Source organism: Homarus americanus, unplaced genomic scaffold, assembly GCF_018991925.1.
Source record: "Homarus americanus isolate GMGI-L3 unplaced genomic scaffold, GMGI_Hamer_2.0 scaffold50564, whole genome shotgun sequence".
Taxonomy (NCBI): domain Eukaryota; kingdom Metazoa; phylum Arthropoda; class Malacostraca; order Decapoda; family Nephropidae; genus Homarus; species Homarus americanus.
In genome coordinates, this window is record NW_024715014.1 from 2,577,272 (window position 1) to 2,604,008 (window position 26,737).

The 26,737-nt window shown below is 40.2% G+C and overlaps 1 protein-coding gene and 1 long non-coding RNA gene across 10 annotated transcripts in view; one reads left to right on the forward strand and one right to left on the reverse strand.

Annotated features, from left to right (window-relative positions):
- LOC121880357 (nesprin-1-like) overlaps window positions 1-26,737 on the reverse strand; it is a 258,059-nt gene that overhangs the window by 203,027 nt on the left and 28,295 nt on the right. For all 9 annotated transcript variants that reach the window (XM_042387526.1, XM_042387565.1, XM_042387541.1 and 6 more), the window contains exons 25-36: window positions 20,306-26,728; window positions 16,499-16,658; window positions 14,423-15,219; window positions 13,962-14,232; window positions 13,095-13,272; window positions 12,766-12,961; window positions 10,121-10,195; window positions 7,323-7,475; window positions 5,150-6,922; window positions 4,216-4,866; window positions 2,599-3,752; window positions 993-2,427 (exon numbers count right to left, since the gene is read on the reverse strand). In XM_042387526.1, the coding sequence (XP_042243460.1) occupies window positions 993-2,427; window positions 2,599-3,752; window positions 4,216-4,866; window positions 5,150-6,922; window positions 7,323-7,475; window positions 10,121-10,195; window positions 12,766-12,961; window positions 13,095-13,272; window positions 13,962-14,232; window positions 14,423-15,219; window positions 16,499-16,658; window positions 20,306-26,728 (13,266 nt within the window). The remainder of the gene's footprint in view (window positions 1-992; window positions 2,428-2,598; window positions 3,753-4,215; window positions 4,867-5,149; window positions 6,923-7,322; window positions 7,476-10,120; window positions 10,196-12,765; window positions 12,962-13,094; window positions 13,273-13,961; window positions 14,233-14,422; window positions 15,220-16,498; window positions 16,659-20,305; window positions 26,729-26,737) is intronic.
- Window positions 9,191-10,576, forward strand: LOC121880406. Its single transcript, XR_006091529.1, has 2 exons — window positions 9,191-9,462; window positions 9,927-10,576. It is a non-coding gene; the product is annotated as an uncharacterized LOC121880406 (long non-coding RNA).

A 26,737-nucleotide genomic window follows, 5' to 3' on the forward strand; every position in this document is an offset into this window, starting at 1 on the left:
GAGGGCATTTCTTAAGACACAAAAAATAATTCTACTGATAAGGAAGAAAATATGGGGGCAAATCCGTCAGTTTTGAATTTTTTGAGTCAACACACAAGGAAAAATTTGGGTATGACTGATATATTTTAATCACAAAAAATATTAAATAATGACATTAATTATATGCAAAAGAGAAAAAATAAATAAAAAAAGGCACATGAGAACAGTACGTAATGCCTGGGTACATTAACAACAGCATATTATCATTTATTCAATCCAAGCAGACTTTAAATATCTTTCTAGGGTAATTAAAAAGCTTTAGATATCTAATGTAGATTCTGGATGCTACTGCAAAATTTAAGCGTTGAGACACATACAGTACTCGCTCACAGATTAATCATTTGCCAGCTGAGGACATGTGAGGCGGTTCTACTTTTAATATAAGGACAAAGGAGACAATTTGAAAGTTACATAAGGAAGGATAAACAGAGATAATTAAAGGGTCAGGAGGTGAAGCCAAGCAGGAGGTTAGATTAAGTTAGGGTAAGGTAGGTTAGGTTTGGGTTAAGCAGATTAGGTTAGGGCAGGGCAGGGCAGGTCAGGTTAGGGCAGATCAGGTTAGGTTAAGATAGGTTAGGTTAGGGCAAGTTAGGTTAAGATAGGGCAGGTTAGGTTAGGTTACACCACAAGAAAACGAAGTGGAGGAAAAAAACTGCAGCTTTTCACGAGATGTTAGTAAGTCGAGCTAAAATTATATTTGATTAATGCCGTCTACACTGCAATTATTACTTTTGCTTCCATAAGCTGCTAGTCTAAGAGATAACATGAGATCAATTATACATAATGAAGCAAATACTTGTACATTATGAAACAACTGAGATACAATACAAGGAAGTCAACTACTGAGTATGATTGTTAACAGAATACATCTAATATAAAAGCAATGTCAAGAACTAATACAAGAAGGCAGTGTAGACAAGAAGACAACGACCAATGAGACATGCCCGACATACCTTCCATTTTTCGAGGTCCTCTGGAGTGGGTTCCTCGGGCTCCTGGGACACCTGCTGTTGGAAGGACGTCAGCCAGGTGTTCAGTTCTTTGTAAGTCTCGGTGAACTCATTCCAAGTCTGCAGACACTTCTCCATCGTGCGGCGAATGTCCATGCTCATTTGCTGAAGGGATTCCCACTCCATCCGCAGGCTGTCCGCTTCATTTCGGAGGGGGTCGTGGCCTTCGCTAGATGTGGAATTTCGTATTGATTTGTTGAGCTCAATGGCTTTGTCGATGAGTTCTTCACCTTCAGGAAACTCTTCTGCAATATCCTCCTGCTGTTCCTGTTTCTCTATTACCTCTTTTTTCTCCCCGTGACTGTCTGCATACTGCTGTATTGTGATGCGAATCTTTCTGAGCCAGTCGTTGGCCTCTACAGTTGCATTATGATAGGCCTCGTGGTCTTTGACATACACCTCCAGGGTCTTGATGTTGTCAATGACTATTTTCTTTATGGAATCATATTTGTTGAGGCATTCGTCCACTTCTTCCTGGGAGTATCCTTCGTCATTTCTCTTCGCTGCAAGACGCTCCACCATGTCAAAGTGGGCGGCTATGTCACGCAGAAGGATACGGTATTTTTCTAAAGCAGCTCGCTTGTCACTTAGTTCACTGAAGAGTACACCTTGCTCGCAGGCCTTAGTGTTGAGTTCATCCAGCCACTCATTGACAGTGGTGTGCATTTTTTCAGTTTCCTCTCGTCGTGAGAGTTTGGTGCTAAGACTTTGTTGCATGCTGTAGATATCAGACATGAGCTTTTCAAATTCTTTGCGTACATTTTCAGTATCTTCCTGGATTCTAGCAGAGCCAATTTGCTCTGTATTCATTATGACGCGTTCCTTCAGTTCAAGGACGTATCGTAGTTTATGCTGGCCTTGTTCTAATGTGTTTTTAATGACTTTCACGCCAGCTAGTTTTTCATCGAGCTCTTCCAAGGAGGTGGTCTCGCCAGCACATTCATTGAGCTTCTTACGAGTGCGATCAATCCAATCGTTGCACTCGGTATATAACTGATGGTGCTGCTGATGCTCCTGGAAGTGCATCTCCAGGCGGCGCATCACCTCCTTGGCAAGTGAAAGTAACGTGTTGTACTTCGTAGTCAACTGAGTGACGGCATTACTCACCCGTGAGTCAGCACAGGTCTCGAGTAAGAGCTGGGCCCGCATGTTCAATAGATCCAGAGTTTTCTGCCAGTCAAATATCATCTGTAGTGTGGCCTGGAACTCTTCCAGCACTGACCGCTTCTCCTGGACTGTATTCTGAAGTTTGTTGTAGCTCTGTACTTTACCATCCATTTTGTCCAGCCATACTTCACACTCTTTGAACTTGTCTTCATATTCTGTCCACTTGACAATACCCATTTCCAGGAGGTTTTTCGTCTTTCCAACCTGGCCCCTGAAATTGAAGAAAAACTTGTAATCATGGAAAATCTTATAATATCAGTGACATATAATACAGTTCAGTATTTTATACAAATAAGTTCTTAAAACCAATGCAATAAGACAAAAAGGAGTTGTAATTATTGATTTAATTTTAATTAATAAATTAATTAGTAGAATTACTTACAGGAAATTATCAAATTCATCTTGCAAGAAAGCCACTTCTTCTTCAATGACTTCCTTATCTTCATCGTCTGCCAAGTTACACGCCCTCTCTGCCAGTGAGAAAGCTTTATCTAACTTCTTCTGGCCTTCCTCTTGTTCATTCTGAAGTAGTTTGAGTATTGTTGCTTTACCGCTGATTGTGTCCTTATCACCCGTTGGCTCGGCACACTTGGCCATTCTTTCTTTTGCAGCTCTGAGCCAGTGCATGAATTCATTGCCTGCATCTACAAACTCTTGATGGTGGTCGACCATATCTTTCTGTTTCTCCAGCAGTTCCTTTGCCTGTTTGCTAAGACTATGGTACTTACTGGAAATTTCAGATGCATTATTCTTCACTTGACTTGCTTGACTTTCTGTTGCTTTGGATGTAACCGATTCAATCATTGGCTCAAATGACACAATGTCCTGCACGATGCTGCTAGTTCGACGGAGATTAGCCTTGCGTTCTCCGATGCTCAGGGATGAAATTCTGTGGGATAGACCAGAGCCTCTCTTGCTGGAGGCAGCCACTGCATTGGTGAGTTGTTGAAGTTTAGCTTCCCTCTCACTGATCCACTGCTGCATGTTGGTGTATGAAACACTCATATCAGCCCACTGAAGAAGGTTGGTCTCCAGAGTTACTTTAGCATTGGACAACTTTTTAATGAGTTTGTCCCAATCCCCTTGTAGTTCTTCAAGAGACTCATTAATGATGTCACGACCGTCAGAACGAGTGTTGCGTAGTACCTTCTCACCCCAGTTGACCGCTTGGTGAACTAAGGCTTGTCCTTCCTCCTGTTTCTTCATCAACGACTGAATCATCTCCAAGTGTCGCTCGAGACTCTCCTTGCCCGAGTCAGGAGACATGTCCATACAGTCCCTCACAACCATTCGAGCATTATCGATCCATTCTTTGGCCTTGTTGAGATAGGACTCATACTGGCGATGCTGGTCAAAGCTGGCCTCTACCTTTCTCAAAACATCTTTAGCCATGTTGATTAAAACTTGGTATCGAGAATTAAGATGACGCATCTGGTTCTGAACAAAAGCGTCGAGGTGAGTTTCTTGTAATGTTTGGGAGAGTTCGTTCAACTTTTTCAGCTGTGCTTGGTGCTTCCCAAGACTCTCGAGTAGGTCCTGAAATGAGAATTTAAATATTAGCTACAATGATATGATCCATCCGTTTCACCCTAAAAAGATAACATTATCATTATTTTCTCTTGCTCTAACTGTTTTACCTGTCCATATATTTGACAATTATTGCTTGACATTCATCCAAAAGTTGTAAGAAATACTGTACTGGGTAAGTTTTGAGTACAGTACATGACAAACTGTACTTTATTCCTCCCTTTCAGAAATACTGATCTACACTCCTTTTTTGTTCTTCATCAATAATACCGGTAGAGTCCATTTCACTTTTTATAATGTCAATCACAATCCTACTTCATAATTTACCAACAGTACTAAGCAAAGTTAATTTCCTTTAGCCCTGCACAGTAATTACTTACTACTCCCATCACATTAGAGTTTCAAAATATGAAACAGGAGAGTGTAAAAATTTTATATAAGAGTAACCAGCAGATAAGATTAAGAGTATTACCTTGACATTGTTGACCTGTTGTGTTTTCTCCCCAATACTGGCATACAGCATCGTCTTGTAGGCCTTCATGTCAGCGTCTGCCTTCTGTAGCCAGTCAGAGAGCTTCTCGTATTCATCTTTGTAGTCACGCCACTGCACTACTGTCTTTTCAAGGTTCTCTTTCTGTTTGGAAATGTCCTTGAAGAGTTCCTCGAAACTCTCCTTCACAGCGCGCATCTCATTCTTGTAATTCTCCTGGCCAGACGATGATGTGGAGTGAAGGAACACCTCCCCTCGATGGAGCAGCTGATCCACTAATATCTGCCCCTGTGCCTGTCTCGTCAAAAGTGTGTCTAGAGCCTGTACAGCCGTCTCAATAGAAAGTCTATCGCCGAGATTCTTCTGCTTGAGGGCTGGGATTTTGTCACGTGTCCTATTGACAAATGCGTGGAGGTCATCGTAGGCTTCTTTGTAATGGCGGTGATCACGGTACTGAGTTTCTCTCTCTCCACGCAGGGTCTTGATGCGATCAGAAAGATTCTCAAACTGCTTAAGAATGTTCTGAGCTTGTGTGGCTGCTTGTGCCTGCTGTCCACTTGCCAGCATCTCTGAAGCCTTTACCTTAAGGCTCTCAACTTCATATTTTTCGCAACGAAGCTTTTCTTCGAGGCTCTGAAATGGGGATAATGTGCCTATTAAACTTTCTGTCATCTGTTACAGTCATTAAGGTGCCATTTACCTATTCTAAAATATGTCATCTAAATCTGAATGCTGTACTATGCCTTTGACTAACACACGTCTCCTGCCCAGCACTCCCAACTGGGTTAAAAAAATAATGATTCATGATTGAGAAATATAACTATTTAGGCATATGTGTGTAGGTGTGGTATTAAAGTTTAACATCAATAATCTATGAGTGGACCAACTAATTACAAATTTGTAAAATTATACTGACCTTGAGTCTTTCCAACTGAGCTCTCTTCTCTGAGAGTGTGGACTGGAACTGACTGACATCAGAAAGGGTGTGTTCAACATGTTCAATGGTCTTGTGTAGCTGGTGAATGTTTTCAAGGAAGCCAGCCCAACGATGGATAGTTTCATCCAAGTAAGTCTTTGTCTCCACCATCTTGGAAGCAAGACTACTCCAGTCCTGTTGCAGTTTTTCAACTGCCTGGTTGATGTGCTCATGTCCCAGAGGAGCAGTGTTAGCAAGGACAGTCTGAGCTAATTCAACAGTTCCCTGCACCTTACTGAAGCCTTCCTCCTTGTACAACAGAAGATCCTGGATGGTTTCCATCTTCTTGTCGAGGTCATCCTGGGAGGTGGCTGACAGGTCAGAACAATAACTAAGTTTCTTCTTGATATCCTGTAGCCAATTATGGCATTCTGTGACTCTGCTGTCATAGTCGGCGTGATGAGTTACGTACTGGTGCCAGCGGGTGTGGACGTCCTTGACCTTTGTAGAGATCTGCTGGTAGCGAGCACAGAGTTCATTAACCTGTGAGCCGCGGGAGGAGTGGTTGCCCTGGTACAAGTGCTGGGCACGTTCTGTTAACTGATCAATCTCCAGCTCCTTCGCTCGTACTTCACCCTGGAGGGTTTTTAACATATCCAGAGTTTCTTGCTTTTCTGCGAGTGTGACGTTCAGGTTCACTGCGTGTAGCTTGTTGTCTGTCTCACGCAGCCAACTTTGAATGGCATCTTTCATAGACTCAAAGTCTCCCCATTGGTACAAGGTGGCCTCAAGTCTTTCTATGGTGGAGGAAACAGCTGAGATAAGACCTTGCCACTCCTGCTGTGTGGTGTCGATCTGATTACGCACGTAGATCTGACCCGACTCCACTGTGCCGGGGATGACTTTCTCACCAATGGATCTTATCTGAAGGATCCTCGGCTCCTCCTCTGGGAGACTCAGTTGAAGGTTCTTAAGCTTCTCGAGGTTGGCATGAAGGGTAATATGATCACTCACCGACTCACCCCACATTTCTACAGTGTTATGTGTGGCATCTAACCACTCCTGTGTTTCAAATACTGTCTTACTGTACTGCTGGTGGTCACTGACAATTGCCTCATAGCGCTCCAAATACGACTGAATACGCTGCATCATCTCCTGGTGGTGAGCAGTTGCCGTTTCCAGGAATGAATTCACACGATCAGATTTTTCTGGAAGCATTTCTGCCTTGTCACGGACGTCGAGGATGGTCTGCTGCTTGGCCAGAATATCATGTAGGAGCATCCGGTAAGTTTGCAGCTGTGCGCGTTTCTCATCAAGGGTCGTCTTTAATTCAATCTCGTCGGGCATTTGTGCTTGTGTCTCCTTCAGCCACAGCTTCAGCTGTTCACTGGCCTCCTCAAAACTCGTCCAGCGGCCCATCTTGTTCTGAAGGTCTCTCTCCATCGTGGCAGAACTGTCAAAAAGTGTATCAAAAGCTCCTTGAAGATCTTCCAGTTGAATTCTTATAGCTTCCCTTCCATCATCGGAGGTTGAAGGATAGAGCTTCTCCCCAAGCTCCACGGTGGTGTTGACCAGGGAGAGGGCATTCTGCTTCTCTTTCAGTAACTCGCTTCCTATCTCTAATCTCTTCTGTAAGGTTGTTCGGTCTCCCTGCATCTCCACACACTTGGCTAACTTATCTTGAGCTGCAGTGAGCCATCCAACACTCTGGTTGTACTTGTCTATGAAGCCCTTGTGGTCACTCACTCCTACTTCACATTTTTTTAGGATTTCCTGAAGGAAATGAAAAGGATGTTTGTTAATCCCATTTACGTTAGTTACATTTAACACGAGAGAAACATAAACATTGCTTAAGACATCTATGTTTTCATCTACCAATAGTACTGTTTCTATACAAGATTCGGTACATATGCAATTATCACTAATGAAGAAATAAATCCTGTATAACCATTTCCACATTAAGGTAAACAACTTGTACTTGTAAATGTTTATGCTTACTTTAATTTCTGAATAATGTTTTTGATTCTTGGTATTTTTATTCTGATTTTGAATAAAGTTTCCTAGTGGATAAAGTTTATGATTCTGCTTAAAGAAAATGATTCTAATTCTGGTAAATATTCTGATTCTGCATATAAATACTGTGCAGGTATTTAGTTCTCTCCAGGATGCTCACCTTGGCCGTGACCTGGACGGCCTTGAAACGAGAGGTGATCTGCTGAATGTTGACAGAGATCCGGGTGTCGCCAGAGACGCCCATCAGGTCAGAGGAGTCATCACTCATCTTGTCGATCTCCCCTTGGTTCTGCATGATGCTAAACACCAGCCCCTGTGTGGTTATGAGAGGGTGAAACAAATATTACACACAGTACAGTTAATATTGCATGGGTTAAAACTAGCCAAAACTGTACAAGCATTGTACTTTTAAAACTGAAACAATAACTTAAAAGTACAGTAAATTAAATCTGGTATATACTGTATTGTTTTAATTAGATATGATAGTTAATTTACAATTATTACAAATAATTTCCAAGTTACAGTAATCCATTAAGCAGACCAAAATTATATACCAAGTCATTAAGGATTTTTTCTTCAAACTATCAGTCATATGATATTATCCTCCCCCCCCAAAAGCAAAAAAATCCTATTATCCAAACATGACCTCAACTTTACTTTATCCTCTTCCTAAAATGACTATAGACTGTATATCCGTTTCATGAAAGTTAACAGGTTGTGAAAAGCTACGAGTCTAATGAAAGAATGAATTAATATCTCAAATCTTGTCTGTTTTATTAACATGAGGAACAGTACGTAGATCAAAGGTTAACAGACACTATTGATCTCCCTATGTAAGGCGGCCATAATCAGGACCAACCATACACAAGAATTCTCACTCCTTTGCTGTTATTTGTTTATAATAATACAGTACAGTAGTATAACTTTGTACCTATCACTGTGGGTTGCATTTATCATAGACTATTCGATATAATTACAGGTACTGTAAATTTTTCAGTGACAGTAAACAATTTAGATCACCTGAATATATTACCCCTTAGTTTGTTTCACCTTAAGATTAACCACCTGATTACTAACCTAACCTTACTCTCCTCCCAGGTAGCATTTGGGTGTTTTAGCATCAGGTGAAATAAGCCATGGGGGGCTAATCTTCATATGGTCTAACTGCTCTTTCAAATTAAAGGAAAAATACCCCATTGTGTTGACATAAAATAAGAGAATTATGAGAAAAAAATTGGTCTTTTATAAAAATTGTTGAGTGCATGATTAGGAAAACTAACCTACAACAACTAAGACAGATACAGGTACACTCTAGACACATTATTTAAAAGAGAGAATTAACTTAATGATTTAAAGTGTTCCTTACCTAGAATTTATTTAATTTTTTACTTAATTCAAGGGTTATTGATAATTTTTTTTCAAGGTTGAATCTTATGAACAGCCTCATGATTTAAGACAAAATAGTTGAATACTCATGTGTGAGGATTTTGTCATGTAACTTGTCACCCGAGGCTAATTTCTCTACAGATTGGTTTGGTGTTTCTGCATACCAGTATATTTTCTTTAATGAGATTGTACAGTCACTCAAAATACTATCTTTACAAAATTGTGTTGAGAAAATATGACACAATGGACAAGGATTCTGACAACCCTGAGACAACAGAAGTCACACTGGTTATTCTGAAATTTATTGCCTCCCCCCCCCCCCAGTAATGATATTATTTTGAGTAACCGTAAAACAATGATTTTTTCAGCAGTTCAACATTATTTATAGGCTTTGATCTCTTAAGTTTATATACACACCTATAAAGAGGACTTTTTCCAGAGTCAAATATCAATAACAAGTACTAAGAGTTTCCTCTCAATTATTCCCTTATCATGTTGGAAAATCTTAAATCCAGTGTTTCCATTTACTGTATGTCAACTGTTGAGGCTGTATGTATGTTTGTCAACCAACTCTTCTCTAAAGTATCTCCACTATAAACTGCTATTATTGTTAGTAAACATAATGATTAAAAAGCTTTAACACAGGTCAATTTCAATCAGAGTAAAGGAACACATTCTTTTTTTTTCCTTTCTATTAAGCCATGTTTATAGAGGTGTTTTAGCCACAATACAAACCACCACGGAGATTTCTGAGACATTAAGGAGACACAAGTAAACATGGTGGTGGAGCCTTATGGGTGATGGTCCTTGGTGGTATCACACACCCCATGCTTCCAGGATGATGGACCTCAGGGAGAACAGCTCTTGGTGTCGCCGGAATGACTATACACCATAAGCAGGATGCCAGACGACAGGTATAGTTATGACGTTATGTACTGACAGAAGCTCACAATCTTAAACGCTACTTGAGAGGTCATTGCCCCCTAGGCAGACCATAACAGTCAGAAGCAGATTTATTGATTTTGTGCTATACTTCAGCAGGCCAATCCATTTAGATTTACAGTATTATAAAAAAATAATTTCTTCTATAGGCAGAGGTATACTAAATTTGTTTACATTAATTTCAATTCTTGCACTGTGCAGCAATACGTTTATATGATAATGACAATGTAAGATATTTGGTTGAATGTAACAACAAAAAGATGTTCAGAAAATTTTTAAGCATGTAAATTAATCTTACACTTTTAAAGAGGATTGGATTATTTTTTTAAGTAGGATGGAAATAACATAAAGGTTTTTCCTTTAGTTAGATTTGGCATCTTACTGCAAATGAAAGAATTTAATTTCAAAAATTATAATGGCTTTGATTTCTTTTCAGAACTTGTCCTTATTACAGAACCTCACCCATCCTATTAATACTAAGAACTCAATAGTTTTGTAAATGAAGGCAACAGTTTGTCTGGCTTTCTGACTGTTGGCCTCTCCTTAAGCAGCGCCTAAGCAGGTAACATTTCATCCGTCCATACTACTGGGAAGAAAACTTACTTCAATAATAACGAGACGAGGTCTTACTTGTTCAAGGTTATCAGCTATTGCAATGAATTCCTGTACGAGCACATGCCGGCTATCTACTACACGCAGGAATTCCTAAAGAAAACAGACAAGGACATTAATGCTACAATATTAGAACCCTTAAGCAAAATACCTTGCAGATATACATGAGTACCGACTACTCTAATTCACTATATTAATACACTCAGCTCAAGCAAAACCTAAAAAATTAAAATCAATCAATGTTATTCTCACAACCATGAACTGGCCTATAAATGATGGTTTAAATAAATGTGCCAAATTAAAATACATTATATCTAAGGGTCACTACAATACAACCATTCAGAGGATATTGCAGTGACTACTATGCAATTAATAATAATAATACAGTAATCAGATGTTAATACTGTAAACCAATTGCCTGTTTTTTAATAAACTACAAACTTTTGAATGTTTTATAAACTGTAACTTACAAAAGATTTTTTCTGACATCACTTCTTCAGATCTCAAAACCTCCCTGAATTTAAATACAGTACTGTTGTCTAAATATTTATACCGTAATTTCCACCTACGTTACTGGTTCCCACTTCCATTATTTGCCCAATTCTATACTCACCTGATTTCTATTTACAGTACAGGACATGACCTCAACTAGGAACAAGCATTACAAATTCATTAAAAAACACCTGAATTACAGCTAAAAAAAAAAAAAAAAAACTATGATCACGGAACGGATAACGTAAATCTTTTTTACTGGCATTTGTTTTTATTTCACTCATACAATGTACACTCGTACACATCAAATATGATCTTAAACTCAATATCTTTCATCGGGTTCCATATATCTCCATATTTTGAGCATAAGTTTATCATTACCAGCAAAGTAAATTATCTACTAATGAACAATTTTAGTAGAGTACAACAATTCTTCCATCAGTAGGATTATTCTGTCCTGTTACCTTAATCACTGGAGACGTTAATTTTAAAGTCCAGTGTCACATTAACCTGAGTTAAGAACCACTACACTCATCCACCCTGACTCATCAACTATATGAGGATACATTAGGTTAGGATTCAATCTTTCATTTAAACATGCCCCCTTAGAAGATCACAAACAAACACATACACACACACAAATGCACACACCATCAGCCACATGGTCTGTCTCTCCTCTTCACTATTACTGTTCTACCAAGTCATTCTCTTTAATCTTAATGCACAAATTACTTACTAATTCCCTACAGCACTTTACATGAAAATACAAGCAAGCAACTAACACAAGCTCCTCCATAATTATGTATCAACTACAGCAAATATCGTCCCTAAGCAAAAAATTCTACTTGCCCCTGTTCTTGAAAATTCTGAATTCATTGATAATAAAACCTATAAACCTAATACACTCACTCCTCAGGGTCACAGGGATAAATTAAGCATAGCACCAAGCACAAGGACTAACTATAGTACTGAGACAGGTTTTATCGCCCACCGACTGTGCTATGATATAATTGTGGCTCACTTTCGAAAAATAAACAAGATAAATCTAAAGCGCAACATTTACTGTGCAATGAGTCTCAAAAATATGGGAATGAATAGTTTAGGTCTATGATTTTTACCTACTTTTCTGTAGCTAAGGATTATATCCCTCATTATCATCTGCCCTACCACTGTACTGTACTTCTAAATTACAGTACTACCTTTTGCTTCTCACTTGTTTGTACATTTAACAAGTGAGTACAGTACCAGAGATGTACAGCAAAGGGTCAAAGTCGCATACAGTATCACTATATAGTACAGTGGAACAGTTTTATCCTAACTCAATGATACTTTTTATATCGAGGATGACAGTAGCTCGTACATCTTAGCTCAGAGGACTACAGTTGTACCTGAAGGTACAGATTGTGAAACAAGACAGAGAATGTTGAGCCTGTGTCTGTGTTTCCTTAGGTAGTGTTTTATCCCTCCTGTATTTCAATATGAACCATTTTGTGTCTGATAAAAATAAAAACTCTTCGTTGGCTATACAATTATTTGTGGGATGAGGTTAGATGTACTTGTGAGGCATTTATAACTTTGGTTCATCATTTTATCCTCTAGATTGAGAATCTATTTACCTCAATGTTACAATTTGTGTCATTCTGTGCCCATGAGCTGCATATTCTGTATCCGAAGAGGACATCATAATCCTGAGGGAAGTACTGTACAGTTTTTATCCCAGGAAACATCATCTAGACTCGTTCCAGGGACAGAGGTGTTGTATTCAAAGGACATTCATCACATCCCCTGAGGCTTCATTCCATGGTGGGGTACAACCTTACTGTTCCACCAGTCAAACTAACTCTTAGGAGCTTATGAGTAAATACAACTTAAATAAGGAAAGTAACTTAGCAGTATCCAACTTATGATGCTTTGACAGCAGACAATAGCAAGTATACCACGTTGAACTTGGATTTTGATGATGTTATTTGTGTGACTTTACTTAAAATCTATCATCAATGTTGGTTTTGATTACCAGAGACCAAAATAATATCCTTTGATATAATACCTAAATACTCAATACATTAAAGCTTAAACAAACAAAAAATTATGAGTTGCACAAATCACACCAATACAAGGCAGTCAAATACATCTTATATAAACTGTGTTCCTGACAGTGTACAGTACTGTACCTGGAAGCGTTCAAGCTGTTCCGTCTTCTCCTGGAGGGAGTTCTTGGGGCCGTAGTTCTTGAGTGTTCCCTCAGATTCATTAAGCCAAGAGATGATCCTGTCAAAGGTACCCTCATACTCCGTCCACTGCTGCAGACGCTCCTCCAGGCCGTGCTTAACATCAGCTAGGGTGCTGGCAAACTTAGCTAGTTCATACCTACACCACACAAAATGTACATAGGTTAGTATCTGAACTCCAATTTCCCACATAAAGCACCTAAAATTTTGCATTCATTTTTCAGTGTCACGCGATTATTATGTGTTGACAACCCTAAAACGTTCGATCTTACTTCATATTGTTGATCTCTCGCTCCATGGTCTCTTTGGCTCGGGCCGGCAGTTTCTCTAGCACCTGATGGGCGTGTGAGCTAATTTGGGCAATCATGTTCCGACCATCACACTTGGCATCCTCAAGCTCAGACACGTGGTCCAGTCGCTGCTGCAGTAAAGACTTATTGCCAGAATAGTCTGCAAGAAACATTGTTACCAGGTAAATCATCGTAATGATCAATGCTACTCTTTGTTTCACTAATGTATGTAACAAACTTTTAATAATAAGTGTTTTATTAAAATAACTGAGAGTACAATGCAGTATTTGGTTATGAAATAATACAATTCGCTATATACATCCAGTGACTAACATCATATGATAATCAGATAAAATAAGCTGGGGTGCCTAATCTTTAGGTGATCTCTGTTTGGTAAAGTAGACCCTTGCCATTCGCAAGATTGCGATTCGCAATTTCGATCATTCGCGTTAAGCAGATGGTGGCTATGTTGGCTAGCTAGCAAGCCTTTTCCCGCAGCACAACGAGTCACCCCATGCAGCATCTCGTGTTGTACTCTCAAAACTTTAGTGTTTCTGTGTGAAATAGCCCCTAAAAGACTGCCTAGTGTCAGTGCTAGTGATGCTAGTGGAGTGAAATGTAAAAGGCAGAAGTCAGTGATGACCCTGACAAAGAAAGTTTTATTATTAGATAAGTTAAAAGAGGGGATGAGTGCTGCCGCAGCTGGTCAGTTGTTTGGTATAAGTATACGTACAGTTGTGCACTAAGGTAGTATAAGTTGCTATTCGCTACTGTATTGGTTGTGGTCGTCCTACAATATAACATGAGTAGGTTTACAAAAGTGAGATAAAGAAGGGAAGTCATTTTTACCTGTGTATGTGTGTAATTTCTCCCACATGTCCTTCTGCCATTCACCATGAGAGGCGGTGAGGTCCTGGTGGGTGCTGAGGTTGTCCATCATCCACTCCAGGTCCTCGATGTTCTTCCTGGTGTTGGTGGCGAGCGCTTCGTGCCGGGACTGTACTTCTTCCATCGCTGACATCACGTCCTTATTGCTCGGTGACGCCTGGAGTAAGTAGCCGGCTCGCTCCTTCACAGCATCCAGCACCCTCTTGTGTGATGTGATGTCTTGCAGTGTTGTCTGTTTGAGCAGAAAATCACCAATAAGTTCAGAGAGTTAAATAATATTTCATATACACTACATTTACTAATATGCACATTTACACATTTTGATTTCCAGTATGAAGTTGGTCTTAAACTACAAGTTATACTGCATAGTATAAGAAATAATGAATACCCGTACTGTATAAATACAAAAGTGCATGAGTCACCTTAAGCTTCAGTAGCCTAGATCGTAGCTCCTGTAGTGAGAGCCAATTGGATGGATCAACAGTGATGGTCTTCTCCATGTTATCGAGCCAGTTGCGTGCAGCCTGGGTACTGTCTGAGAAGGAGGACCACTGCAGAGTTTGAGCTTCCTGCTTATGTTGTTGCTCCACGATAGAGGCCTCTAATTTCTCCCAGTGTTCACGCATAGCCCTCAAGTCCTGGCGGAGTTTCTCGCGGCCCACAGTAGCGGTGTCTGGGTACAGTCTCTCACCGATGGTTGTGATGGTTCCCAGACGGTGTGTTGCCTGCTCCCGCTCACTCAACAGGTACTGGAGGAGACTCTCCTTCCTCTCTGGATTGGCTTCGCTCAGGAGGCCATCAAGGGACTGCTCCATGGTGTTCAGCCACTTGTTGTTCTCCTCAAACTTTTCTTCATAAGTCTCGTGATCTGCCAGAACTCCTCGCCACTTTGTGACGGCCTCCTTTGTGAGGATGTGGAGGCTCTGGTAGCGGTTACTTAACTGAGTGATGAGCGGTTTGAGACGGTCTATGCTAGACACTCGCACCAGAGCGTGACCCTGATCGACAAAGACGTCAATCTCTCGTTCATAACGCACCACCTCCTCTCGTTTCTGCGTTAGGACTTCAATCCGTGTCTGTTTCTCATGGAGCGTGGCACACAACTGTTGGTCCTTGAAGAAGGATTCTAATTCTCGGCACCAAGCTGAATGACTTTCCAGGTCTTCTTCGAACTGACTCCACTGTTGTATCGTCCCATTCAAATTTTCTCGTACATCACCTGACATGAGAACACAAAAGAAGTATTACCATGATGACATTAATATGAATCAGAGTTTCTTTATATCTAACTCTTACTTTTTTGAGCATCAGTAGAAAGCTTTTGTGTTTATTACAGTCATGCAATTGCATACGATGATATACTGTACTGTATACTTCCATGCTTCCTGTCGTAAAAGACATAAAAAAAAAAGCCTCCAAGTCAACCTGTGTGTTATGTGCCAATGATTATCCTGGAGATGGTGTTGACAGTACTACACTACAACACAGACTCCTCCATTTGTCACACCAGTTCACAGACGACCCCAGGATGATATAATATACAATCATAAATCATTGAAAGAAAAAACGGAAATAAATTAAAATATCGAAGTCCATAGCTTCATCTCTATTTCCATCACTTGTACTACCTGCATAACATGAATCTGTCTGTTTGTGTGAAATTATTTGTGACACTAATCTGTTCATCACGAAGACAGACCCGCCCACAACTGACTTGGAGCAAGTTACCACGTGGCCTCTGTTTTAAATTTGGCGCACTGAAGAACAATACTTTTTTCCTATACATTCCCTACTAAATTATGAGCGTGTCTAATATGGCAAGAAATACGTGACATAGACAGAACCATTACTATATGTAAGGTAAGGTTATAGTGCCTTAGAGGTTGGAATATCCTACACCACTGACACCAAATAATCGCTTATACAGTGATACATTGGTGTCAATGGTGTAGGATAACCTAACCACTAAGGCACTATAACCCCAGCTTCGATATATTACAGTGAAACCTCTATTTAATGGACTATATGGAGAGGAAAGTCCATAACATGAAGTTTTCACAATATCATAAACATCAATTACATAAAAAAATAAAAAAGTAAATGTTATAGAAATTTCCTAAAGTCATCCGGATTATAAAGAAATTTTTTTAATACAGTAAACCAACAAGAGTAGTACCCTGGCTGTGGACTCTACTTTTATCCTCTTCACCACTAAACCTAAAACCACTTCACTAAATCAATAAGAGTATTACCCTGGATGTGGACTCTACTTTTATCCTCTTCACCACTAAACCTAAAACCGCACACCTGGCTGTGGACTCTACTTTTATCCTCTTCACCACTAAACCTAAAACCACTTCACTAAATCAATAAGAGTATTACCCTGGATGTGGACTCTACTTTTATCCTCTTCACCACTAAACCTAAAACCGCATCACTAAATCAACAACAGTATTACCTTAAATGTGGACTAAAACCTAAAAATCCGCTTCACTAACCAACAGTGGCAATATGGAGGTTCCAGGCATCTTCCATGGAGGTAATAGTGGCCCTCAGAGCCTTGCCACCACGCTCAGAGGTGCTCAGTGCAACCTTCTCTCCCAGTGTCCGCAGCTCCAGCAACTTCTTATCTCCGAGACCGTGCACAGTGTCTAGATCCTGAGGGAGGGAGGGAAGGGGCATTGGAGAAAAGATTAGTAGTGATTGAGATAATATGTCATGAACCATCCACTATGGTTCTGGTGTAAATACTGGACTTGAAATGAATGTCTCCAGTGATGTGAGAGAACAGGAGAAAATGGTCTAAGTGATATTAAAGTTGCTTTGAGGAGATAACTTTCTTATTGATAAATGATTAAAGCTCAAAACTAAAATATGTATGAATCCTGATATACAATAAATCTCAAAAAGGTAATATCATGTCTCAGGTACTTTCCCAAAAATTTCCTATTCATTCTTTTAAAAAAAATTTGCTATAAAATATCTCTCTTATATACAACACCAGTACTGTATTGTACCTCCATTAGGAAAGTAAACAGCCTGGCTTATCTTAGAACACACTGTACAACACTCCTTCATAACAAATCAAACCACGAGTTTGTAGGGAGAATTACATTATGCTACATACTGTAATTCTATACCCTATATGCACTTCACACAACAGGCAGTCCCCGATTTCTTAAGGTTCGGTTTACGAAAATTTGAAATTAAAACCAATAATTGTCCCGTAATTTGATTTATGAGCGAAAAAAACAGATACAGGGATGTGTAATGTTTTGCCTTTTTTTCGAGTGTCAATGAAAATGTGCTAAAATAATGTACTGTAGTTACTTTCTTATTTCAGTAACTTATTTAAATAATCTTTAAAACTCACAATGTTATTAAGTCTACAAATAAACTTTCAATGTGTCATCATTCTCCCATAATCATTATACGACTTACTCCTCAAACTCACTGAGGACAAGTTGACTCGTCTCCATCAGCAAAGTCAGTCAGTCAATTTTCTTTGGAATTTACTCTTATTTAATGTGTAGAAAGTTAAATACAGTAAAGAAAATTACTGCATTATATATTCTTAAAAATAAAAATACTGCTAATCATGTAAAATAAAAGTACAGAGTTGGAAGAGAAGTGTGGAAATTGGAAGGTGTGGATATTGCATGTGACGAACGAGAGGACATGAGTGTAGCGCGAACTGATTGACGGCAACATTTGTGCCGTGTAAACAAAGCAGCGAAAATTTAGGTTTAACCAATAATTCATCAGGGGTTTGGTATTAGATATTTTCCATAGAGGATATATCTCAAATTATATACAGGTAATGGGTGTCAGTGTATTACTGCAGTACTGGAATACAGTATACAGGTAATTATTAAAATGTTGGCTTTATATTTCATGCTGTTCACTCTGTTTCAAATCTCATCAAGTTTCTCTTAAATACAGTTTTAAAATTATGACTGTTCTGTCCTGCATGTATTTAATTTTTTGTTAATTATTGGTTTATAATCATTTTCAACACCAAAATTTGTCACTAGAAACATGTCTTGTACCATTTTAAGACTTTTGGGGATATTTATTTTTTTAATATTTCTCAGCTTGTATAATGGGAGTCTGGGAAAATGAGATCACATTTAGGAAAAAATTAATTCATGGCATTAAAGGTTTTCAGGACTGAAACCTTTTATAAATCTGGGAATGCCTGTACAGTACCTGTACTAACTTACAATATATATTTCCTTTCCCATCATGCAGCAGATAGCTCAAAATCTATACAGCATGTCAGTGTGAATATAATATTACTGTGTACTTCATATTTTCATACACATACTGTACAACTCATTTAAGGACGGCATATCACATGATGCTGTCATCAAAGGTATATACAATACACCTTATGAAATGTAATCCAAATCATCCTGTACTATATTAAGCATTTTCTGAACACCCACACACTTCCTCCTCTTCAGCCTAACTCTCCCCACAATTAAAAAAAAAAAAAAATCAAGGAACATGCATTAGGTACAAAAAATATCAGTAAAGTGAATAATCCCATTTACCTCTCAAAATATATTTTTTTTTTAGTTTACAAAATCTGATAGAAATGAAAAATTATTCATATGAATATTCTGAGCACCTCTCAAAACTGAACAGATCATAACCGCATTGGCTGGGAATTTACCCACTGAGGGAACTGTGAAGGGAAGATTCACTTTACTTATAACCTTGACACACCAGCCTCAGTGTTCCTAACTCACTACTCATCCATCTACCCCAAGGACATCTCCTTGTGCCTGTAACAGTATATAAGCTAAGGAAGCTGACATTAAAAAAGAAAAAATAATTCTAAACCAGTAACCCATAAACCCTCATGACCTTCATCTTGTCAATAATACCCTAAAAATCTACGAAAAAATTAAGTTGATGACGGATATCAATCAACTTATAAACTCCTCAAAAGCACATAACTTTCAGGCAAATTCTGACATGCAGATGTTTCATGTATAGTATTAGTGATTGATATAATATTCCTGATTGTATGATGTTTACTGAGAAGCAGGACTGTTGGTGATACTTTACCAATACAGTACAGTAATTACCTGAACTCATATTGGGTGAAACATAGATTCATAATACTGTATCTTATATTAGTACCTGTACTGGAACTCCTGCTTATGTGGTGACCAATATCCATGAACCAAACACAACTGGCATTCCTCTTATCCAATTATATTTTTTTACAATCAATACAACTAAAACATTTACTGTACTCTATATGATTTCATTACGGTAACATATTTAGCATTATTATCAATATTACAATAGTTTTTTTTAGTAAGGTTAGCCATGTGGTTGGTCTGTCATCTACAAGAGAAGTGTTACAGTGGACCAGCTGGTCAGTTACCCACACAATGTATCCTGGAAAACTGTGCACGTGGACCACCCTCGGCCCCTACCCCGCAGGGTAAGCAGAAGTGAACTGCACCTTTTAAGTGTCAAAATTCGTGTAGGTAAACCTTTCTAAACACCCTTTAAGCATCACCCTTTTATTTATGACAGTGTCAAAAGTGTTTATCACTCTCATTTGGATAAGTTTTATTTACACAATTTCCATGAAAGTGTCAATATTCCCAGTGGTCAGACCACAGCCTAACAGTCTTCAGTCTGTCCCAAAAAGGTTCCATTGCCTCCAGGTTCGTCGTCTCATCACAGTAAGTTATTGGGTGTTTGGTAAGAGTTGCCTGTTGGAAGAATTTGTGAGCTAGTTATGTTTATCACTCCTTAACATATAACCAGTTCCTCAAGGCTGCTACTGGATTAAGCTCTGGTAATGAAGCAAAGTTTATAGTGTATATACTACTACAGTATATATACCCGGTATTTAGTAATTCCTGACAAGACTATTAACAGGGAGGGGCCATTTCATGCAATCCCGACACACTTGTTACCTTTGCAACGATAAGGGTCACTGGCACAAGTTGTGAACAGGTGTTTAGTTCAGTTTCTACCCTCTGGAAAAAAGAGTTACATTGCAAGCTATTTATGATTACAACAATAGAATGCTAGAGTCAATGTAAGCTAATGTTATACTGATTAGCAAAACTGCTAAGCTATTCCATGAAATTAAGATTAAATTAAGAAGATTATTAGCATGCAGCGATATGGTCTGTTTTAAAAATGAATTTTCTAACGAATTAGAATCTAAAATTTAGTCATGTGGAATTTTGGAAAGATCCGAGTAGATTATGATACAGCATTAATAAGAGAGACAGAGTGAGAGTTAAAATACAAAGTACAGTCATCTGTACCTTCAGGTTTTCCAGTTTCTTGGTGAGATCCGACTTCTCGCCGGACACGTCAGCACAAAGGTGTAGTTGATCTCGCTGGAGGTTGAGCCAATCGCCAAAGCTCTTGCACAGTGAGTTAAACTGGGCGTGGTCCTGCACACACACGTCTAACTTATCTAACAGGTCTCTGCTCTTTAGTACAATGTTATGGAACAATGTTTGTATGGACTGGATGTAAATATTTAGTGTCTTGTCCTGCGTCTGGTTGACGAGGGTCTGAGCTTTCTCACACACCATTTCTACTAAACTCTGGTGAGCTTGAATCTCTTGGTGAACGAGACGATGGTTCTGTAACTGTGCGGTCTTCTCTTGCAAAGAATTCTTCAGTTCAGTGTGTTGCTGCATGGCCAGCTCTACATCTCGCAGCCAGCGTGTGAGCTGCTCTTGTGCCCCAGAGAAGTCTGAAAACTGTTGAAGGCATTGGTCAAGGGTTAATCCAGCATTAGTGACCGACTCACACCAAGCCTCCCAACGTTCCCGTAGGTCACGCAGACTTTGACGAATATTCTCCCTACCATCTGGTGCTGTGTGGGCATACAACCGCTCGCCAAGTTCAAGGACGGCATCGACTTTGTTGGCCTGGCTTGACTTAAGTTCAATCAACTGTTCAACTTTATTACGTCTCATTTGCAGGATCTTCATGTCACCGACTATCTCTGCGTGTTCTCTTAGATCTTGATCTACTGCTTCAACCCACTCAGTACATTCCTCGTACTTTTCTAAGAAGGTGCGGTGTTCGCGGATAAACTGCTCATACCGACTCATCATTTCCTTCAACGCATTCTTTAGAGCTTGGTAACGAGAGGACAACTGAGAAATCTGGACAGCGTGCTTGCCTTCATTGTCCATACTCTGAGCCTGGGTTAGGGCCTCGGTGATCTCTGGGGCTTTATCGGCAATCTCCTCCTCCAGCTGGCGGAGACGGTCAAGATGATTCTCCTTGGCATCTAGGGTGCTCTTAAGAGACTGATCTTTGACTTTAATTTCAATAGATTTCAGCCAGTCTCTTAGTGCCTGGACTACTTCCTCACACTCATTGTACTGTGACATGATACCAAGGACTTTTCTCTTGCTCTCAGCAATCTCTGACTGCAGTGCTCGCCAACTTCTCTGCTGAGCGTCAAGGTCGGCTTTAACAGATGCGTGCCCTGATGAATCACTATTTTTCAGAGTTAGCTCTAAGCTCTCCTCACACATATCCAAAAGTGCCTGCCCATCTTCTTCGCTCATTTCAAGAGTGTCGAGAATGCTCATTTTCATTTGGACATCGCTGCTTTCCGGTGACACATCTGAACACATTGCTAACTCGGCCTTCTGTGAGGTCAACCAATCCCGGAACTTCTCTGTGTTGTGGAGGTATGCCTCGTGCTGCTGTATGAACTCCTCACAACATCCAATTCTCTGCTGTGTCTGCAAGACCAACTCTCGGTACTGACTAATCATGTCATCAACCGTTTCTGAAGTTTCATCATCGGTTAAAAACTCAATCTTCTCCTTGAGGCCATAGATCATACTCTCATGGGAGTTAATGTCTTGATAAACAGCTTTGTACTGTTGCAACTGAGCCTTTTTATCAGATAAAGTTGGCTTCAAGTCAAATTCTGTTCCAGCTCGACGCTGAATTTCCTCTAGCCACTTCGAAGCCTGACTGAAGTTATCATCAAAAGATGACCACTGCATAATGATGCCCTCAACACGCTTGTATAATTGATTGACTTTGTCCAGGTGAGCTTCCCAAGTGTCTCGGAGGGTGCGAAGGTCCGACCGAATTTTCTCGCGGCCTTCAGGGGTGATGGCTGAAAACAAGGATTCGCCATGCTCCACCACAGCATTCAAAAGCTGCTGACCATTTTTCTTTTCCTCAACAAATGATTTGAGGTTATGCAATTTAGACTGGTATGCTAAAGTGGGTTTTCCTCCACTTCGGGTCATCTGTTCAAAGGTCTGAAGCTTTTCCTCTGCGTCTTTAAGCCAGTCTTCCATTTTCACAATAGTCTCACTGTACAGCTTTTGGTCTCTGGTTAACTGGTTAAGTTTGTTAAGGAATGTATTACAGAACTGGACAAGAGCTTGTACTCGAGTCTTTATCTGGTTCGCGTACTCTCTGGCTCTCGTGTCAGGATTGACCTCCATGAGTTCCTCTGTCTTCTCCATGAGTTCGTTCACCTCATCATCATTGCTGTTAACTTCCTCCAAGAGAGTTTCGATCTCCTCTATCTTCTCCTGCACCATAGTCATGTCAATCTGGTTTGTGGTCTCTGTACGGATACGAGCTTCAACCTCACGCAGCCACGAGCTCAAGTTTTCTGTCATCAACTCATACTGCTGCCAAAGAGCCAAGGAGGTAGACAGTGCAACATGACACTCATTAAGATTGGTATGCAACTCATCCATTTCAGAGATTTCTAACTCACATTCTTCCTGTATGTTTTCACGTTCTTCAGGGCTAACTATACGTTCATACAATTCTTGACAATTTTCAAGTTCTTGCCTCTTGACAAGTCCCAACTTAAGACTTGATCTGACATCTGAGAGAGCAGCAATCTTAGACTCCACGCCATATCTATCACTGCCTGGTTCTTTCTGACACCAAGTGATCTTCTCTTGATGAACCGCCACAAACCTCTGTACATCAGAGAGTCGATCGCGATAATGTTTCTCAATAACGTAATACAGACTCTTGCATGCCTTGGCTGTCTGTACTAATATTCCCTCATATTTCTTCTGTAGTCCGGTGAATTCCTTCACTAGTTTACTGGGCTCAAAACCCCTGAAACTTGCCTTCAACTCCTCAATCTCTGTTTTCACATCTTTAATCTTCTCGCTATACTGCTGCAACTCGACCTCGATTTTCCTGGCAGTTTCAAGGCGTGCGAGAATTTTCTTGTCATCCCCGGTAATATCTTCACATTTCATAAGTCTGTCGCGAATCTGAGTCAGTGATTCATTGATGTCTTTTATGTCTTCATATACAGTCGTCTCTTGCTCCTTCATGTCATCCAGGTAGGTGCCAAGTTTGGAGGCGGCTGATTCTGTTTGTTCAAATTCTGACGTAATGGTACTAATTATTTCCTCAATCCTAGCCAGAGAGGTCCCAGAATTTAGTGATTCTAGCTGCTTGGCGCGACTCTGAAGGCTACGGAAATGGCTCTCGTAGTTTGAATGTTCATTCTTATATTTTTCTAACTTTTCAGCAGCTGCTTCCATTTCATGTGCCACCTGTGTTTCATCTAGAGCTTCGCAGGTGTCACTGAGCCAAGAGAGAATTTCATCACGTCCGTTTAGTATTTGCTTCCAGAGGACCAACTGACCTTCTAGATTTTGTGAGCGTTGGTTAAGAAGGTCCATCATACTCTGCCACTTACTCTGAGTCTCTTGTGACTGTTGACGGACAGTGCTGGAGTCGAATCCTTTCTCGCTGTCTAGCTGTTGACTCAGGTGTTGTGATTTGGAAATATAATTCTCCAGCTGAGGTCTTGTTCGGCGCAAGGCATCAGTTGTCTTCTTGCAGAGGTTCATCATGGTCTGTACACCACTGGCTTCTGAAGGTTTACAATCTAACTTCTCAATATTTCGTTCAGACTCTGCAATTGCAGCTTGTAAGTATTCTCGGCCATCTGTACACTGTCTCCAGAGGGAAGTGATGCTAGTGAACTTGGTCTGCATTTCATACAACATATTCTGAGCACGATCCCAGCTTCCATCTGCTGCAGTCAAAGCATTCTGAACAGACACTAACTGAGTTGAGTCACTAGACATTAAATCACGTCCTAAGTCGTGTAATTTGTCTTTCAGTTTCAGCTGTGACTGCATTTCTTGAAGGGCAGCTTCAACAGCCTCCAGTAAATTCTGAACTCCTCCATATGTGCTTTGTGTCAGGTCCTTGTCAGTAACTCTCCTTGTGACCCCATTCAGGAACTCGGACAACTGGTTCTTCACTCGGTGGAATGCTTCCCATTGGCTATTAACTTGTTGTAGCTGATCCCGTCGACCGTCAAGATGGCTATCCAATACATCCATCCTCTTCCTAAATTCTTGAACTTTTGTTTCTATATCTAATGCAGATCCAGTATCTGGGTCCCTGATAGCCATAGAACTTTTTCTACAGAGGTCCATGATGTAGGAAGACTCATCATCCCATGAGCGACATTGTTCTTGGAGGTTCACCAACTCCTTTCTCATCTGAGATAAATCATCAATATTGGGTTTGGCATCAAGCTGCTGACTAATCCCTCTCAGAGCATCATCTGTGTTACCCTGCCACTCCCAGAAGTCTCGCCACTTGAGGATCGCTGGTTTTTTAGATATTATCACTTCTCCATAATTTTCAAATCGAGCTTCTGCATCATCAAACTGAGTGAACAAATCATCACGATCTTGCCCTGTACAACGATCGCCCACGTCACGGCACTCCTCTGCGAGGGATGTCACTTCGTTCTGTTTTTCATCGTGTTCTTGTTGCAGACGATGAACAAGGTCAGGACATCCGTCTAATTCATCTACGTCAATATCCTCAAGCTCGTCTAAATTGTTACTGAAGTCATTCAACCACGTCTCAAGTTTTTCAACTTTGGCAATAAATTCTTGACGGACGACCATGATATCTGATAATTCATTTTTTAGTTTACGCATTTCATCACTCAACTTTGATATCATGTTCTTGAGGTCCATCACAGTGGATTTGACGGTGGCACTTCCTTCTGTGCCCATCCCAGAGGAAATATGATCACCAACAGCTGTGAGATTTATAAGATCTGTCTGCTTCTCACCAACTTCCTTGACCATGTCCTTCAGGCTGGCAACGCGTTCCTCTAAACGCATCACAGTTGGAGCGTACTCACTCACCTTCTCTAGTCGCTCTTCCATCTGATGCACCCAGGATGATACAGCATCACATTTATAATTAAAATCTTCCCATTCTGCAAGAAGAGATTCTGACCTTTCACTCCACTGCAAGGCAACATCATGAAGTGCAGTCCAGCGAGAGTGGAGGGCATCAATCTCATCCACAACTGAACATATACGTGCTACCTGGGCGCTCTTTGATGACACACTGCGCAATTTCTCCAAACAGTCGTCACATTCTTTCTCAAATTCCTTGGCTGTATCTGAGGACTGGATAGCCTCCTGCATTGAATTTGGTTTGCCCATGCCAAGGGCAACCTTTGTTTCTGCTTCCTCTAACCAAGGCTTGATTTCTAAAATTCCTTTCTGATACTCTTTCCAATGTTTCAGATCATTGCGGACAGTCTCATAATGCTTTTCTGTGTGCTTGTCCAGAGTGGCAATGTTTAGTTTCAACTCCCCGAGTTCAGCACTAAACTGTAGCGCATCATTTGATGGTTCTCCTTCTAAGAGTTCTTCAGCTTCCTCCTCCAGGGTGCTGATTATGGCCATCTTTTCTTTAATCTTACCCTTGAGGTCATCTGTCTGAGAGTCTCGGTCTTCAGGAGACATTTCCAGAGTAACGAGACGCTCCAGCACATTCTGGGCATTATTCAACCATGATTTTAACTCTTGTAATGTGCCGGTAAAGTGAACCCACTTCACATTTAACTGTTCCAAGAATTCAATCTTCTCAGAAACTGTGTCAATCACCATCTGCATGCGCTGTTCAATTTCAACAACTTCCTTTTCAAGTAAAGGTTTTTTCTCTGGATTGGCCAGTTTAGCAAGATTACTTGAATGGTTGTGCAGTTTACGAAGCATCTGGTCAGTTGTTTCATTAAGATGTTCATTCATTTCCTGCTTGTTACTCAGTTCATTAGCTACCTGTTGGGGATTATCATGTAAAATTATGCTAGAGAGTTCTGTTTCAGCCTGAGCGATCAGTTTTAAAATTTCAGTTTTTTGGTCAGTGTAATCAGACCAAACTTTTTGTGTATTCTTAAGTTTGTTGAGCTTATCAACAGAACCATTATAAGCTTCATTCCACTTAGCCTCCAACGTCTGTAACATCGCACTGACAAAGAGCGGTGCATTCTGGTCCCTTATAAGGTCTTTACCTCTCTGTATTGTTGAAAAAATATTATCCCTTTGGTTTTCCAGCCGTTGAACTGTTCCCTCCTGTTGCTGAATCAACTGTGTGACAGACTCCAGGTTCTCCGGCTGGGTATCTTTCTCACTCTGTTTTCTCACATCTTCCAGGATTGCAACAACATTATCAATATCTTCACGATAGTGGTAACATTTGGTGTAGGTTTCTGCACGGATTAGGGCCGACTCAATGGTGGGGACGAGTGCCTTGTAGCGAGCTATAAGCGACTCTAATTTCTGCTGTTCATACTGGCCGTCTTCCTCCGGGATATGAGTGATTAAGGAATCCAGCATCTGAACCAGCCACTTCATAGACTCCCGACGAGACTCCATATCACCACACATGGCCTTTAAAGA